The sequence below is a fragment of the Heteronotia binoei genome, chromosome 6 (assembly GCF_032191835.1).
Source record: "Heteronotia binoei isolate CCM8104 ecotype False Entrance Well chromosome 6, APGP_CSIRO_Hbin_v1, whole genome shotgun sequence".
NCBI lineage: Eukaryota > Metazoa > Chordata > Lepidosauria > Squamata > Gekkonidae > Heteronotia > Heteronotia binoei.
The window spans coordinates 42,002,931-42,019,636 of NC_083228.1; the positions used below are offsets into that span (position 1 = coordinate 42,002,931).

General features: G+C 43.5%; 1 protein-coding gene across 1 annotated transcript; it reads right to left on the reverse strand.

Annotated features, from left to right (window-relative positions):
• Positions 1-12,648: 12,648 nt before the first annotated feature.
• On the reverse strand, positions 12,649-15,995 carry VENTX (VENT homeobox). The gene is made up of 3 exons (XM_060240926.1): positions 15,728-15,995; positions 14,759-15,003; positions 12,649-13,300 (listed from the first exon to the last, which is right to left on the reverse strand). The coding sequence occupies exons 1-3, from the start codon at positions 15,993-15,995 to the stop codon at positions 12,977-12,979; spliced, it is 837 nt and encodes a 278-aa protein (XP_060096909.1). The 3' UTR covers positions 12,649-12,976.
• Between the last annotated feature and the right edge of the window lie 711 nt (positions 15,996-16,706).

Here is a 16,706-nt window from a genome sequence, read left to right on the forward strand (position 1 = left end):
TTGCCAACAGCTTAGAGAAAAAAATGCCCTCTCCCTTTAATAAAAGTTTAATGTGTCGAAAAGAGCAGCTGAAGTTTTTCACGGCATGAATGTAAATAATATTACCTGGATTGTAACAGCCAGTTAAACCACTGTTAAAAGGATATGTAGCCCCATGGCGCAGAGTGGTAAAGCTGCAGTACTGCAGTCAGAGCCCTCTGCTCACGACCAGAGTTTGATCCCGGCGGAAGCTGGTTCAGGTAGCTGGCTCCAGGTTGACTCAGCCTTCCATCCTTCCGAGGTCTGTAAAATGAGTACCCAGCTTGCTGGGGGGAAAGTGTAGATGACTGGGGAAGGCAATGGCAAACCACCCTGTAAAAAGTCTGCCATGAAAATGTTGCAAAATCAACGTCATCCCAGAGTCGAAAACAACTGGTGCTTGCACAGGGGACTACTTTTACTGTTACCTTTAAAAGGACATGACATTTTTTTCCTCCTGATACTTGGAAACCCTAGCTTGGCCAATAGATGGTTGGAACTTCAGTCACAACATCCAGATCTTTAAAAATAGCTTCTTTTTGCCGTCAAATCACAGCTGACTTACAGCAACCCCATAGTGTTTTCAGAGACCATCGGAGGTGGTTTGCCATTGCCTGCCTCTTTATGTTCCTTGGAGGTCTTCCATCCAAATATACTAGCCAGGGCCAACCCTGCTTAGCAGCCGAGAGCAGGCTAGTCAGGGTTATACAGGTCACAGCATAAATACAAATAGCATAATCAAAGGAAATTCACAAAGTGTAACTTTCTTTATCATTGTATCAGCATGCTGGAAGAAAGACCAGCCACAGAATCAAAGGCACAACCAGTCTGCTGGAAGAGGCTGTTTTGCTTGGAGAAGGATACTTGGGGTTCTTTTTTAACCAAATGTTCTCCTTTCCCTCTGCATCCCTTGTTCTTTTTATGCTTCATAAGTGTTTCCCCTTTTATTCATTCATGGCTCTGGTAACAGTACTTTTCCCAAACTATTCTTACAGACTTTCATTTTAACTTCACATTTTCTTGTGGGGATGTTGAAGACAACTGGAAGAAACTCTGACCATGTCTTTCAACTGCTTCCAATTACAGAAAATATTATCTGAAACCAAAAGGTTTGGCTCTCAAATTCCCAGCTTTCAGCTCTTTGAGAAAAGGGTCTCCCAGTTAATTGACAGTTAATTGTGCATCAAAGAGAGAGATAATAGGCAGCAATTAGACCTAATGCCTGGCAGAGTAAGATCTCCCTCTGTTTAACATGCAGCATGGAATTGCTTCCCCTAGCTTGCTTGTAGCTCCCCTGCCTGCTGTATGCTGCTGGGAACAACAGGGGGTAGAATGGGCTGACTGAAACCCTGCTGACTTCCTTGGCCAAATTGTGTGATGGCCACTCAGGGAAAGACAGCCCAGATAACTTTGCTAATCCAATCACATTTCCCAGAGGTTGTCAGTCAAGGAATAGTGAGAGATCCTGGGAGGCAATTTCTAAAAAGAGACAAGAACATAAGCGAAGCCAAGTTGGACCAGGCCAATGGCTCATCCAGTCCAGCACTCTGTGTCACACAGTGGCCAAAACCCAGGTGCCCTCAGGAGGTCCACCAGCAGAGCCAGAACTTCAGAAACCTTCCCTGTTGCCTCCCAAGCACCAAGAATACAGATTGTGGATCTCTCCATCACAAAATTATGGGGCCAGGCTGCTGGTTAGGGGTGTAGGGGGAGAAGCACTCTGCCCATGCACAGAGGCCCATGTGATTTTGCAACCCTAACACTAGTTAGACTAGACCCTAACACTAGTTTTATATATATATATATATATATATATATATATATATATATATATATATATATATATATATATATATATATATATATATATATATATATATATATATATATATATATATATATATGGAAATTGGCTTCTTTGGGGCTAATCTACCTTGGGAAGTATGCAAGCTCAACTGCATGATTCTCACCACCTCTCTTATAGACAAAGTCAAGCTATTAACCCATTGCTAAAGAGCACTCTCTACTTATGGTCTTGGAGTTCCTTTAAATACTCTGAAATACAAGATATTGATATTTATACAGCACCTGAGTGCTACACCCCAAAGTTGTAATCCTAAATGCAATGTCACCAAAGAAGAAGAAAGGCCCTCACAGATAACACAACAGGCCATTCCTGCTGATCTCCCAGAATCCTGACTGTTAAGAGGTCAGTGTGTTCTGTCTGGTGTCTATAACAAGCATTTGTAAAAGGAAGAAGTCTAGGACACCTGCAGTTCCATCCAGCTCTCTCCAACCATGTGTGACTAATCACAAGCAACAAATTGGGGTCCTAAAAGGAAGTGCACATCCACATAGCAAATCATTTAATGGGATCTGGCTAAAACAAGGCAATTTGGAAGGGCATCCCAAAAGAGGCCATAAGCATGTCTGTACATAGCTGACTCAAGGTTGACTCAGCCTCCCATCCTTTCGAGTTCGGTAAAATGAGTACCCAGCTTGCTGGGGGTAAAGTGTAGATGACTGGGGAAGGCAATGGCAAACCACCCTGTAAAAAGTCTGCCATGAAAATGCTGTGATGTGATGTCACCCCATGGGTTGGTAAGGACTCAGTGATTACACAGGGGACTGCCTTTACCTTTTTACACACAGTGATACTGTTTAAAAGCCACAACATTTTCCTAGGTGTCTCCACAGTTGTTTGATGCCTACTTCTATATCTGCTTCTTTAATCCTGGTGTCCTTATTTGACCCTTAAGTTATTTTCAGAATAGTAAAAGGGTTTTCATGTCATTAGTTCATATCTCATTCTGTGACATGGTAAAATGCCCTTGATAGTAGCAAAGTAGCGTGTAAGAGGCCCATGTCACTCATTTCTTAGAATGAAAATAGTTTGACACCATGACAAGATCATTGTGGGTGAAGGCTGCTGTGGCTATACGTGTGTCAAAGCTGGCATGTGGATTTCATGCTTCTTCCTAGCCACGAGCACTTTCTCCACAGGGCATGCATAATGCCTCTTATTTCATTCAAATCTCTCTAATATTTTTGACATTTTCCTCCTGCAACCTCAAGGCCTCGGATGCTGTTTCCTCCTCTTTGTAGCTCAGCTTTGATTTTGCCAAAGAAGGCTATGGTCACAGGAGAAGAATGTTATTTTTGGTGCAAAGGGTAGCTGGACTGATTTTTCAGATAAGGATCCTGTTTTTGCTGGATCGGTCTGGGAACGCTTGCAGCATTTATGCAGGAATATAATCTGTGTGATGGAGCAACCCTTTCAACAGGCAGCTTTATCAGCATGGTTTAGAGGAAATCTCATCAAATAATAGTTGTCCTGGCTGCCTAGAGTTGCCAGAGGGATTGCCCTGAGTGGATAATTAATGCCTTTTTAACATTGCACTAGAGGCTGGCGTCAGGGTTTAGGATGTGAATGCTCCTTAGCCAAGAGGTTTTCTCCAGTCTGTCATGATCAAAGCCTCTGAGGATTACCCCAATCAGCAATCAGCAACACCACTGAGACACTGAATATGGCTTTGCATTAACACAGAACAGGGGTTGCTACTTGGGTTTATTCACATTTGCCAGAAAATACAACAGCAAAAATCTGTGTGGTTTGCAACTGATATGTTTTCCTCCCGTCTGCCATGTTCCACTAGCTGCAGAAAAGAGGGAAGAGGCAAAAACAGAGAAAGAGGGGGAAATAAAGCTAGAATACACATAGATTAGGGTTGCCCACTCTAATTTAGAAAATACCTGGGGACTTTAGGGGTGGATCCGGGAGAGGGAGGGGAGGGCCTCAGTTTGGTACAATGCCATACAGTTCATCCTTCAAAGCAGCCATTTTCTCCAGGGGAGCTGATCTCTGTTAGCTGGAGATCAGTTGTAAAAGCAGGAGATCTCCAGGCCACACCTGGAGGCTGGCAACCCTAACACAGATGTCTCTGAAGATTGCCCACAGCGTGAGGAATGATTGTCATGTTATGACTATAATCCCATGATATTTACCTGGGAATGAAGCCTACTGAACACAAACTTCTGAATAAGCATGCCTAAAATCAGGCGGTGCGTTAGATTTGCCTGAGCCATCTCTTATATCAGAAATATTGTCTCTCCTTGGAGGCTCAGCAAAGAACTCCTTCAGTCCATTGATGTCCATTTTGGGTTTAAGTTGTGCCATCCAAAAGGTACCTGGACTTTTTAAAACTGCACAGATTTTGCTGAGTCATATCCTTCAGGAAACAGGACAGGACAATGCTTTACAGAAGAGCTTTGGGGCCTGAGAGTTCACTTGGATTTCTAGCAGCCCTCATAGCCCAGAGTAGCCCAGTCTCAGAGCTCAGAAAATAAGGAAGTTCAGTTTTGGATGGGAGACCAACCAAGGAAGACAGGAGCTTCTAGGCAGAGGCAGGCAATGGCAAACCACCTCTGCTTTTGCCTTGAAAAATCCCATGAGGTGGCCCTAAGTCAGTTGTGACTTAATGACACACTTTACTTTATACTTGGATCTAGTTGCTGTATATATGTTTCTTATTGTGCTAATTTGTTTCTTATTGTGCTAATTTTCAGCGGCACTCATCTACTCAAATAATGCATTATGTAGACCTATTATTTTTAGAGTGTTGACTATTACAGACCTCAAACAAAGGAGAGGCAGGGTCTAAACATATTATAAATAATATGAACTAGATTGACAGAAGCCAGTATGAAAATTCCTCCAGTTAAGCACTTTCAAAAGCTTACATGGTATTAGATAGGCACAATAAACAGTTATCATTATCTTGGTTCTAGATCCTAAGGAAAATAATATATATAGGGTTGCCAGGTCCAATTCAAGAAATATCTGGGGACTTTGGGGGTGGAGCCAGGAGACTTTGGGGGTGGAGCCAGGAGACATTGGAGGCGGAGCCAGGAACAAGGGTGTGACAAGCATAATTGAACTCCAAGAGAGTTCTGGCCATCACATTTAAAGGGACAGCACACCTTTTTAAATGTCATCCTTCCATAGGAAATAATGAAGGATAGGGGCACCTTCTTTTGGGGCTCATAGAATTGGACCCCCTTGTCCAATCGTTTTGCAACTTGGGGGGTACTTTGGGGAGAGACACTAGATACAATATTGAAAATTTGGTGCCTCTACCTCAAAAAACAGCTCCCCCAGAGCCCCCGAAACCTCCAGATCAATTCCCCATTATACCCTATGAGAATTGATCTTTACATAGGAATAATGAAGACGTTTCCCTCTCCTCTCTCCTCCCCCGTTTCTGGCAAATCTGATGCAGGGGATTGGCCTCTCTACTCACGAGTTGCTGCCAGCTTCTTCACAGCAACACAGACACACCATCCCAAGTTGAAGCCTTTCAATCAAGCCTCCGGAGGTGCAAAGGCACATGGTCCTTTGGGGGCGGGGCTCCCCCCCACCGGCCAGCTGACTGGGGGCGGGAAGCAGCCTGGGAAAATGGAAGAACGGCTGCTGTGATGGGGGCTGGGTGGGAAGGGAAGGGCAAGGAGAAGCTGCTGCGATCCAGGGTGGGAAGGGAAGGGACGAGAAGCATCAGGGATTGGTGGGAAGGGAAGGGCAAGGAGAAGCTGCTGGGATCGGGGCTGGGTGGGAAGGGCTGCCATTTCTCCCCCCCCCCTTTTCCGGATTTTTGGTGAGTGGGAGGAGGAGGAGGCTCCAAATCGGGGGAAGCCTAAATATATATAGAAGGCATTAGTGTGAGGTGCCATGCAAACCTTCTGAAATGCACAAAGTCCTTACTTTAAATTCTAAGCTACGATTCCATTCTGCCCGAGAAAGAGTTCTGTGTTGATCCTTTCAGTCTAGGGCTGCCAAGTCCAATTCAAGAAATATCTGGGGACTTTAGGGGTGGAACCAAGATATTTTGGGGGTGGAGCCAGGAGACATTGGGGGTGGAGCTAGGAGCAAGGTTGTGACAAGCATAATTGAACTCCAAAGGGAGTTCTGGCCATCACATTTCAAGGGACCGCACACCTTTTTAAATGCCTTCCTTCCATAGGAAATAATGAAGGATAGGGGCACCTTCTTTCAGGGCTCATAGAATTGGACCCCTTGGAGTTTTGGGGAGAGTCACTGGATGCTATGCAGAAAATTCGGTGCCTCTATCTCAAATAACAGGCCCCCAGAGCCCCAGATACCCATGGATCAATTCTCCATTATTTCCTATGGAAATAAATCTCCATAGGGAATAATAGAGTTCTCAGCAGACATTTCCCTCGCCTCCCCACAATTTCTGATGACCCTGATGTGGGGGGAAGGCCTCCAAACCGAGGGATTCCCTGCCCCCACCTGGGGATTGGCAACTCTATTTCAGTCAGCCAAGGAATTGCCTATGACCACTTGTCTACCATCCTTCAGACATGATACAGCATCTTCTTGGAAAAGGTGGGCAATTTAACTCAGCTGATTGAAGAAGGCCAGCCACTTCATGACATAGCAAGGAGAGCTGGAGATTCCATCCAGCTGCATATATGCATCTATCTAAGTGAGTGATTGCCAAACAATGGACACAAGAGAATTTCCCAAAGAACCTCAAAAGTTTTGCAGTTAGGTATTGGGTTTCCATGCCAACCACAATAGGTATTGGGTCAGTCTGGTGAGCAGTGTCCACAGAGCAACTTGAAGATGAACAGATGCCATAGCCTAGTAGAATATTTGAGGGCCATTGATAAAATATATCCTGTGGTGCATTCTTATTTCACCAGTCTTTGTACCATAAATTAATGACAAGCATAATGGGGTGAGTGATGTTGTTTGTGACCTTTTGTACTTTGGGTAGTTAGAATGTTTTATTTAAAACTTATCTGAAATCTGTTTGGAGTTGTGAAGCAACACGGTATGTTATGCATCATTGATTTCCAGTATGGTTTGATAGTCTGGATCCATATTTGAGGACAATTTTGTTGGCAGTTGGAGATAACCATAGCCCACAATATAAGACCTCATGCTGCAGTCCTAAGCAGACTTACTCCCTTCTAAGACCATTGACTTCAACTGATTTAGAGGAGCATAACTCTGTTTAAAATTGTGCTGTAATTGAGCCAGGGCTGTGGCTCTAGGATTAACTCAGGATGTAGTGGGCTAGATATTTTTTTCATCTACCCACCATTTGCTTGAGGTGGGTTAACAGCCAGAAGGGGAAATCAGTAAAAATTGCCATTAAGTCTAGAGCTAACCCTCTGTAAGCTAGTTATACTATTTTATCAGCATGGGGGCACACTTAGGTTTATTGCCGTACATGAACAACCATTCTAAAATTTAGTATCTGTGCAGAGACATAGATTCACATTCATATCACGTGCCAGGATAAGCAAATGATTTTCCTTCCTAGGCATTCTAAAGAGAAATTGCTGAGCTCACTATTTCACAATTCTCTGAGGGATATTTTCTGAACAACAGCACAGGCAGCATGATAAGCCTCAAATCCAGAAACATTCATCTGTGCGGACTTTTGATCCCACTTCATTCCCAGCAAAATGGGTTGTCTTTATATCTGATACCACCTCTTATGTCCAGGATCCCACGGAGACATCTTAATCCTTCGGTATAATGACAAGATAAGATTTATAACCTTACAGGCTCCTCTTTTTTTTTTTCAGTTCATTCCCATGAGGATAGATAGGGCTAGAGACAGTGAACTTTGTCCTGTCCTTCCTTATATTTTTTTCCATATGTACCCTAGAACTCATGTATTATGTATGTAATACATGCTGAAGGAAATATCAGGATGGCATCAACTTTTGCTATGTATAGAGGAGAAGAGCAGTTGATTCTCATACCCTGCTTTTCACTACCCCAAGGAGTTAGAGCAGCTTACAATTGCCTTTTCTTCCTCTCCCCACAATATCCTGTGAGGTAGGTAGGGCTGAGAGATCTCTATGACTGACCCAAGGTCACCCAGCTGGATTCATGTGAAGGATTGTGGAATCAAACCTGGGTTCTCAGTATTAAAAGTCTGCCACTCTTAAACACTACACTACACTGATAAAAAGAGCAAATGTTGGAAAAAGGTATATTCCATTGTCCTGTCCTTAGTCCAAGCTCAGTAGGGAGAAAGGAGAAGAAATAAGGTGAGCTGAAGGGGTTTAGGGCTACTGTGTCAACGAGAGCCCTTCCTTCTGCCATTCTGGCTGTGATCCCCAGGACATGTTCACATTTCATCTTAGTATTGTCCTTCATTAGAGCTTTCACTGTTTTTACCCCTACTGGTAATTATCTTTATATCCTGCATTTCCTGCAGTTCTGGAAAGCACCCTTGGACAGACCTCCTGCGAAACATTAAGGGAGTAAGCTTAAACATGTCTACTCGGAAGTAAGCCCCATTTTATTCAGTTGGGCTTGCTCCCATGAAAGTGTTCTTTGGATTGCAGCATAACCAGCTGTACTTGCAAGAGCCTGGCTTTCAAAGGGTGAGGCTGGAACCCTCCTCATAATTAAAGCTGCCATTTTACATGTTCTTCTTTGGTGTCAATTGACTGGTAGAGTTATGCATCCAGCTAAAGACCTTTTCCCAACAGCTATTTTTGGAACAAAAACTGTAACCTAGAGCCCTTTCTTCATTTCAGTTTCAATTTCATACCTTTATTGGCATTTTGAAAAACTCACTGGTAGACCTTCCTTCATTATCAGTGGGGTATGTCATTCTGAGATGGTAGCCATGTTACTCTGTAAACACAAAAACTTTTTTATGATAGCTTAAAGATTAAAAGATAATATTTTTTGTGGGCTAGAAGCCACTTTATAGATACATGTAGTCCACAAATATGATATGTTTTCATATTTGATTCCTATGTGGGAATGGGCGGAATATAATAAACTAATAATAATATATAAATATAATATAAATAAATATAAATAAACTCATCATTATCATCTTGTTAAAGTGTCACTAGCTCAGGCTAGCCCACTCTCTTCAGATCTCAGAATCTAAGAGGGGCTGGCCCTGGTTAGTATTTGGATAGGAGACCACCAAGAAATACCAGGATCATTATGCAGAGACAAGCCACCTCTGAATATCTCTTGCCTTGAAAACCCTATGGCCAGGGCCTCCATAAGTCAGCTGTGACTTGACAGCAAAAAGGAGGTGGAAGAAAAATGTTCTGCCCCTTGTGGCTTGATGTGTCGAAATGGGGCAGAGGAAGCTTTTTATGGCATGGAGGTCAATAACACCTTGTCAATAATATTTCATTCAGCCACATCAAAGGGGCAGGACATTTTCTCTCCAGGATATTTGCAGTTTTCAGTGCCCAAAGATTCTTTTTTGTGCATGTGAAATGCCTGTACTTCTCCATTTTCTGTGACTGTGTGGACTGCTGTTACTATTGTCCCTTCTGGTTGCAGGATAAAGTGGCCACTTAGTTTTTTTACTGATGTGACTTGGCATTTTAGAACTCTCATTGCTTTTCACTTGGATATGCACTAGTCTGTTTTACCTTTTGTTTCTAATTACAGATCAACAAAGTTCAAGACAATGATGGCAACCACTGACCTTTCTGGAAATTACTGCTATGCAGATGTACTTAAAACAATACGAATAACTGAAAGTTCACACTTCTAACTGGATGTGGGGAGACTAAAATGTTAGACGACTGGCCCTGCAGCATTCTTCAGGAACCCTGACATGTTAATTTCTATAACACTGTGACCCAGCATCATCTAAAAAAAGAGCAGGCGTGACCCTCCGAAAGATTTCCAAATTACAAAAAGCAATGTCACCTCCAGTTCCCATTACTCTAAGGACACAAAATGTTTGTGAAAAATACTGGCACACAGCAGGCCAGCAAAACAGGCTATTTGGGACAAAGGCAGAGTGGTAAAGCTGCAGTACTGCAGTCGGAGCCCTCTGCTCATGACCTGAGTTCAATCCCAGCAGAAGCTGGTTCAGGTAGCCGGCTCATGGTTGACTCAAGTCTTCCATCCTTCCAAGGTCGGTAAAATGAGTACCCAGCTTGCTGGGGGGGGGCGGGAAGTGTAGATGACTGGGGAAGGCAATGGCAAAACCACCCCGTAAAAAGTCTGCCATGAAAACATTGAGAAAACAACATCACCCCAGAGTTGAAAATGACTGGTGCTTGCACAGGGGACTACCTTTACCTTTTTTAAACATGCAGTCAAATGTTGAATTCAATTATTTGAAGAGTTATATCATTGGGACTCCCTTGCAAGGACCTGATCCCTTTTCATTCAAAGCAGAGGGCCGTGACTGTTCTGCAGGACAGGGTCTTACATAAAACCAGGCAAATGTTGGTTACTGTGCTTGAGAAACCACCAAATTACTCATCAAGGTTATCCCTTTAAGAAAAAAGATGATATTCCTTTAACAGGACCCTGGCATTGAGGGATTTGACATACAGGAATTTGGCTGGGGCTGCTTTCCCACATTGCACTTCACTGTTTTGATTTCGACGTTATTGATGGCCTGAGAGCAGTTTTAGTTTAAAAGATGTCATTTTTGCACCTCTCAAACTATGCAGAGATTGAATTACTCCATGTTCTAAGAAGGGCCATAACTGAATAGGAGAGCATCTGCTTTTTGTGAAGAAGGTTCTGAGGTTCAACCCCCAACATCCAGTTAAAAGGATAATGTAGTAGGTGGTGCAGAAGACCTCTCACTGAGCCCATGAAGAGCTGCTGCCAGTCAGAGCTGATAATATGGACTGATAGACTCAGAAGAATGCAGCTTCGTGTGGTTCAAGTGTAGATCTTAACATATAATGTATGAATGCCAAAACTGAATACTTGCATGCATGTGTATAATACAGATTCACTACAGAGCTGGGATGGACTTAGCGTCAAAGTAGTTTTGCCTGGCATAATGATAATCATATTGGTCACTAAATGTATGCAATATCTGCCCAAGATCCTAGGATAGGCTCTTGGAAGGAAAAGCAGAATATAAATGTAAACAAAAAAATATTGTGCTCGAGCTTAATCCTATAAAAGCCTATCCTATCAGAAAAGTTATTTGCAAAAGCATGAATCACCCAAGAGAATATATACAGAGCAGCAAAACTTTATTATGTGAGTAACATAAAAATAGAATATTGAAGTGGAAAGATGATTCCAAAATATTGCTCATGTACCACTTAGTACATTCACTGAGTATCTTATTGTACAACACTTAATTTGTAATCCTGAGGACACTTTCCTGGGAGTAAGGCCCATTGAATAAAATTAGACTTATTTCTGAGTAAACCTGATTAGGATTGTTTCCTTAGTCATTTAAATGAATTCCCTTATCAGTAAAAGGCAACCAAAATGTAACAAACTGGCAATACATTCATAGTCTTTTTCCTCTGAATGTCTTTAGAAAATCTCCCAAAGATACAAACATTATTTAAACCACTGTATTTAAAGTGCTAATATCCATCTGTCTGATATGAGTTTGATTGAGGGTTGGCATATCACACTGGCTAAGAACCAGAGCTGTGAACTACGAAGTCCCTTGTTCAAATCTAATCTCCAGTCCATGTGGTGGCCTAAGGCAAGCTATTATCTCTAACCTGTACAGTCCTATCTGCAATACTGGAATGCTAATACTGACCCAGATAGCCCAGCCTTACCAGATCTCAGAAGCTAAGCAGGATTGGAGCGGACTGGTATTTGGACCACCAAGGAATACCAGGGTCATGACATGGAGGCAGGAAATGACATACAATTTCTGAATGTCTCTTGCCTTGAAAACCCTACAGGGACACCATAAGTCATCTGTGACTTGAGAGCAAAATAAAACCCCTGACCCACTTTGCAGGGTTGTTATAAAGGTAACAAGCACTCTGAGCGCACAAAAAACTCATTTTTAAAATTCTAAGTGTTATCAACATGTTCATATTTAGAACAGAGTTGCACTGCATATACCCACTTCATTTGATTAGTGCTCACATCCATCTGTACCAACAGAAGTTATTTCTGTTATTTTTGGGATTCATTTTTATTTTTTGGGGAAGGATGGTGGCTCAGTGGTAGAGCATCTGCTTGGGAAGCAGAAGGTCCCAGGTTCAATCCCCGGCATCTCCAAAAAGGGTCCAGGCAAATAGGTGTGAAAAACCTCAGCTTGAGACCCTGAAGAAAGAGCCGCTGCCAATCTGAGAAGATAATACTGACTTTGATGGACCAAGGCAGCTTCATATCTTCATTATGGTATTTAAGTTCCAAAATACCTACAAATAATTCAAGTCTGAGTGTTAAGTGAGCTGAAGAGAGTATTTTGAATTAGTTTATGACAACAAAACAACTGTCTGCAGTATCCAGTCTAGAACAAGAGAGTTGGTAACCACATAGAAGAACAGTTAAAGGCATATTGATCACAACAGCTACTGCTGCTCATGTTGTAGGCTTAGCAACGGGTTTGTTGAGTTAGCTGGTTATTTAGTTTATGATCTGCATTGTAGGTAGAGGAGATTCCATTATTGGGTTGGAAATGAACAACATTTTCCAGTTCATCAATAGTTTTAAGGACAGTTTTGCAAAGAAACAAAGAATGTTCAGTTTGTCTAGAAGTCTGCTATTTCATACCTCTCAAAACAGAAGAAGCTTGTTTTTAAAATCAAGAATAAACTATTGCGAAATCCCTCATAGAAATGAGCTACTGACCAACTTTAGATGCAGTTCTTCCATATATTGTGCCTCTGCAAAACTGCATGTGCTCCTATTGAAGCTAGCTTGTGTTCTCCAGGGCCAGGCCAACACTTATGGGACAACTAAAGACCCAACAAGGTCTTACCAAATGAATTAGCTTTATTTGAACACATTGCAGTAATATGAATATTACTTTGCCAATCACCTATGTGCAAATGTCTCTGTGCAAAATATCTCCCTAGTGTATAGGGCTAAGGATCTCAGCAGAAATCCACTAGGCAACTACAGCTCTGGGTAACCCAAAGGGCTAGCCTTAGTGCAAATTTTCCTGTGAGTCATCACAGTCCCTGTGGATTGACTGGTTCAGAGAGTCATGAAGAATGTTCTAGGGTCTGGGTATCCCACAAAATAGGGCACAGATGCTGGCCAGAGGGCACCTGACTGAGCCCCAGAGGTGCTTGTGGGATCCAAGGCAGAAGCTGGCATTGGAGAGAAAGGGATGCCAGAAGAGAAAACTTCTCTCCTGGTAAGAGTCTGCTGGTGAGGTGAGTAAACATAAGACAGGGGCCCACTATGAGGTCCAAAATGGAGGGAGCTGTAATAGGGCACTGCATGGAAGGGATCTGGTCTCATCTCCTGCAGCTGCCGTTTCAACTTCATTCTCCGGTTCTGGAACCAAGTCTTGATCTGTGAAAGGAAAAGACAAAGCATGGATATAAAATTAGCCAACAGAATGCCCTGTTGATTCTCAACCAAGCCACAACTTTTAAAAAAGCTTCTGGTTACTTTGAAATCCCTGAAAACATTAGCATAATGGTTTCTCTTTTTTTCACAAGGAATGATCTGAGGCCACCTTTTCACACCTGTAAAAAAACCTATTAGTCACTCAACCAGAAATTGGAAGAGATGCTATCTGTACTATAAAATACATTTTTAAGAAGAAGGCTGTCACTTTCCATATTTTAAGCAATCTAATTGTTACTGGTTCTAAAGCACCTATACTTGAGCCCAACTCACTGACTCTACGCTCTATTATTACAAATAATACATGGTAGATATAATAATCAAGGGCATGCTTTCTTTTGCCTAGAAGGTGACTGTCCCATTTGTACTGTTGCTATGGTTATTATGAGCTTTAACAGTAATGTTCTTAAAATGTTAAGCCCTGAAATTTAATCTTGAATTTAAAAAACTCTTCAAAACTGGCTGAGATTTTTCACCCTCTTACTAAATTCCCCCCCAATATACCATCATGAGTCTTCCATGATTTTCATTTCTTTATTTTCACTTGTAGTCTGCCTTTCTCAGTGGGGCTCAAGGCAGAATACAATAAAGACAGAACAATTCAGTCAATCAGTAAGCTGATTACAAAATGATAAGATCTGAATGATAACAATAATTGAATCTAACAACAAAACAAACTATTCAGTGAGTCAGCAAATGGATTACAAAACATGATAACATTCAAGTCTAATAGCAAAGGTTACTGGTAAAAGGTCACTGGGAAGGGTGGGATAGAAATGTGAAGTAATAAATAAATATCACATAATGCAGTGAGGCTGGGAGTGAAGAACTGAAAGAAAAAACACATTTTCACTAACAGATATTTCCAGGTAGGCAGCCCTGTTCTATCACTAACAGAGTTCACCTCCCAAGCCAATGTATTACATGACAGCGCACAGATCTCCTACTCTACCAGAATGTCCTCTTGGATGTATTTCAGAGGTCAGGGATTCATCAGAGGCCAGGATGTAATTCAGCTCCATGGGAACTGCATAGTAGTTGCAGAGTATTGAAGTGGGACAAAGGAGAGCTGAGTTCTAACATTCTCTCAAGCATGAAGCTCCTTGAATGACTTGGGGAAGGCACTACTGTGTCACCTAACCTACTTCACAGGCTTGTTGTGAAGACGTGGGAGGTGGGGGAAACCACAGAACCACCCGGAAGGAGGAAAGAATCTGTCTGAAATTGTAACATGTTTTCCTGAAATCCCCTCTTCTGAGCGATTTGCGCTTATTTACAGGAAAGGTATGGAGCTAGGCACGTTGTATATTGATCATTCTGTGGGTCCTATTAGGATCTATGGGAACTGGTGCCCTTTCCCCCTCCTGCCCAGGGGAACAGCAAGTCTTTGTATCAGTTTACCTGCACTTCTGACAGCTGCATTTTATTAGCCAGTTTGCGCCTCTCCGCGGCTCCCAAGTATTTCTGGCGCTTAAAGGAGCTCTCCAGGGTGCTGATCTGCTCCAGGCTGAAAGCGGTGCGTAAACGGCGGCTGCTTGTGCTTCTACCTCCGGCGTCTTCCGGACTCTGGCTCTCTGTGACGCTTCCCTCGCCGTCCGAGCTGCACTCTGCACCGCCCCACTCCCGACTGGAACCGGCCAGCGCTCCTGTGAAGAAGAGCGAGAGCGCTGAAGCGCACAGTCCCCACGAAAAGCAGAGGGACGCCCTCTCGCCACGGACAGAGTTATTGTTTCAATCATCCCGCCACATTAACTGGGTTCCGGATGCGCCCAACGCAACCCTATTCCCATTTCTTCAGAAATAAATCCCCGGAGAGAATCGCATTGCCTCTAGTAAGCACTGAATCCCAACCTAGCCTTGCTCGGTCATAGGGCTCCCTGCCTAGGGTTGGACTTTCCATTCCGGGCAGGTTTTCCTTTAAGAGGAAGCCGCCCGCGTCGAGATTGCGGGCGGATATAGGAAGGCTTTTTGGGAAACAAAAACAGATGTGCTGAAAAGGGAATCCTTTTTCTACGCGTTGCCGTCAAGGGTCTCTTGCAAAGTTCCGTTTCTTTCTCGCTTTCTGGCCCCTGGTTTCTTATTACTTATTTTGATCTTTATTTTCCCCTCAGGTTTTAATATGCGGGACTCCAAGGCCCGCCAGAGACTGATTAGGTTCGCAGGATTACCGAAGAGTAGACCTCTCCCTCCCCCCCCCCCGCTTTGAAAGTCCCTTCTGTAAACAAGCCCCCTCCTTTGCTGCCCATAACTTTGATCCATTTCGAAACCCAACGCTCACTGCACGTGTTTCTGTAAAAGAAAGCCCAAGCCACAGAAGAGAAAACCTCAAGAATCCAGTGGCTACTGGAAAAACAGGAGGAAAGCGAGTACCTGCTGAAGAAGGGCGCTCCGAGTTCTTCTGGAGCGGAAGACGATGTTCGGGAGGCGCCTCGTGGTCTCTGGCAGGGACTTTGTTCCCACTCTGGGGTATGGCCGTCACCCCCGGCTGCGAGTTCGGCACGAGATTGCCCAGCTTGGTTTGGGTGTCATTGGGACACGTGGAAGAGCAGGCTGGCTGGGTTTTTGACCCGTCCCGGGCCTGCTTGGTAGCCTGGCTGCTCTGAGAAAGCCACTCCACAGAGAAAGGAGCCTTCGTCATGGCGAGCTGCTTGTCCTCCGGGTCTTGTCGGCGAACAATGGCAAGCAGACCCTCGGCCTCTGGAGGCGCCCGCTGGAGAAAGCCTCTCTTTTAAGGGACGTCCCGAGCAAACCACCGCTGGAGTAAACAAACTTCAAAGGCCAGATAAGTACCGTCTAATTGTCATCAGGCCTCCCCGACAAAAGAGGCTGTTCACACATTTTCCAAAGCCCATCTAAGGCTGGCTCCACAATGTCTGCCAACGGATCAGTTAACTCTGTTGTAAGCGATTTACAGTACTTGTTACTTACATCCTCCCTCCCCTTGCCCGCCCCCCCTCCCCGCCCATGTGGATGTTGCTTATTGCTAGGACTTTATTGAAGAGGCTTCAAAAGGCAATCCGGAATTTGAATACCGGGGGGGGGGGGGGATCTGAAGAGATTTGACAATGGCCATTTTGTTCAAATACATTTCAAGAAAAGGGGTGGGTGTGGGCGTACCTGTTCATTTTGTTTCTTCTGCAGACAATGGAACAGCCACTTATACAGTAGAAAAGCGTAAGAGTCCAGTAGCTCCTTAAAGCTTAACAACATTTGTGGTGGTCAAGCAGTAAATTTTGTTAGTCTTTAAGGTGCTACTGGACTCTTACTCAGACTAAAAGGGCTGCCCATCTCGAGCCATGTATAAAGTTCAGTTCCATGGGTGCATTTTCTTCCAGAGCTGCCAAGGCCA

Excerpts from the sequence above, each read along its gene's own strand:
- VENTX (XM_060240926.1), bottom strand. The coding sequence starts at position 15,995 with ATGACGAAGGCTCCTTTCTCTGTGGAGTGGCTTTCTCAGAGCAGCCAG. Across the intron at positions 15,004-15,727 it reads GGAGCGCCCTTCTTCAGCAG|GAGCGCTGGCCGGTTCCAGT; the intron begins GTACTCGCTTTC and ends TCTTCTTCACAG. Across the intron at positions 13,301-14,758 it reads TGCAGCTGTCAGAAGTGCAG|ATCAAGACTTGGTTCCAGAA; the intron begins GTAAACTGATAC and ends TTCCTTTCACAG.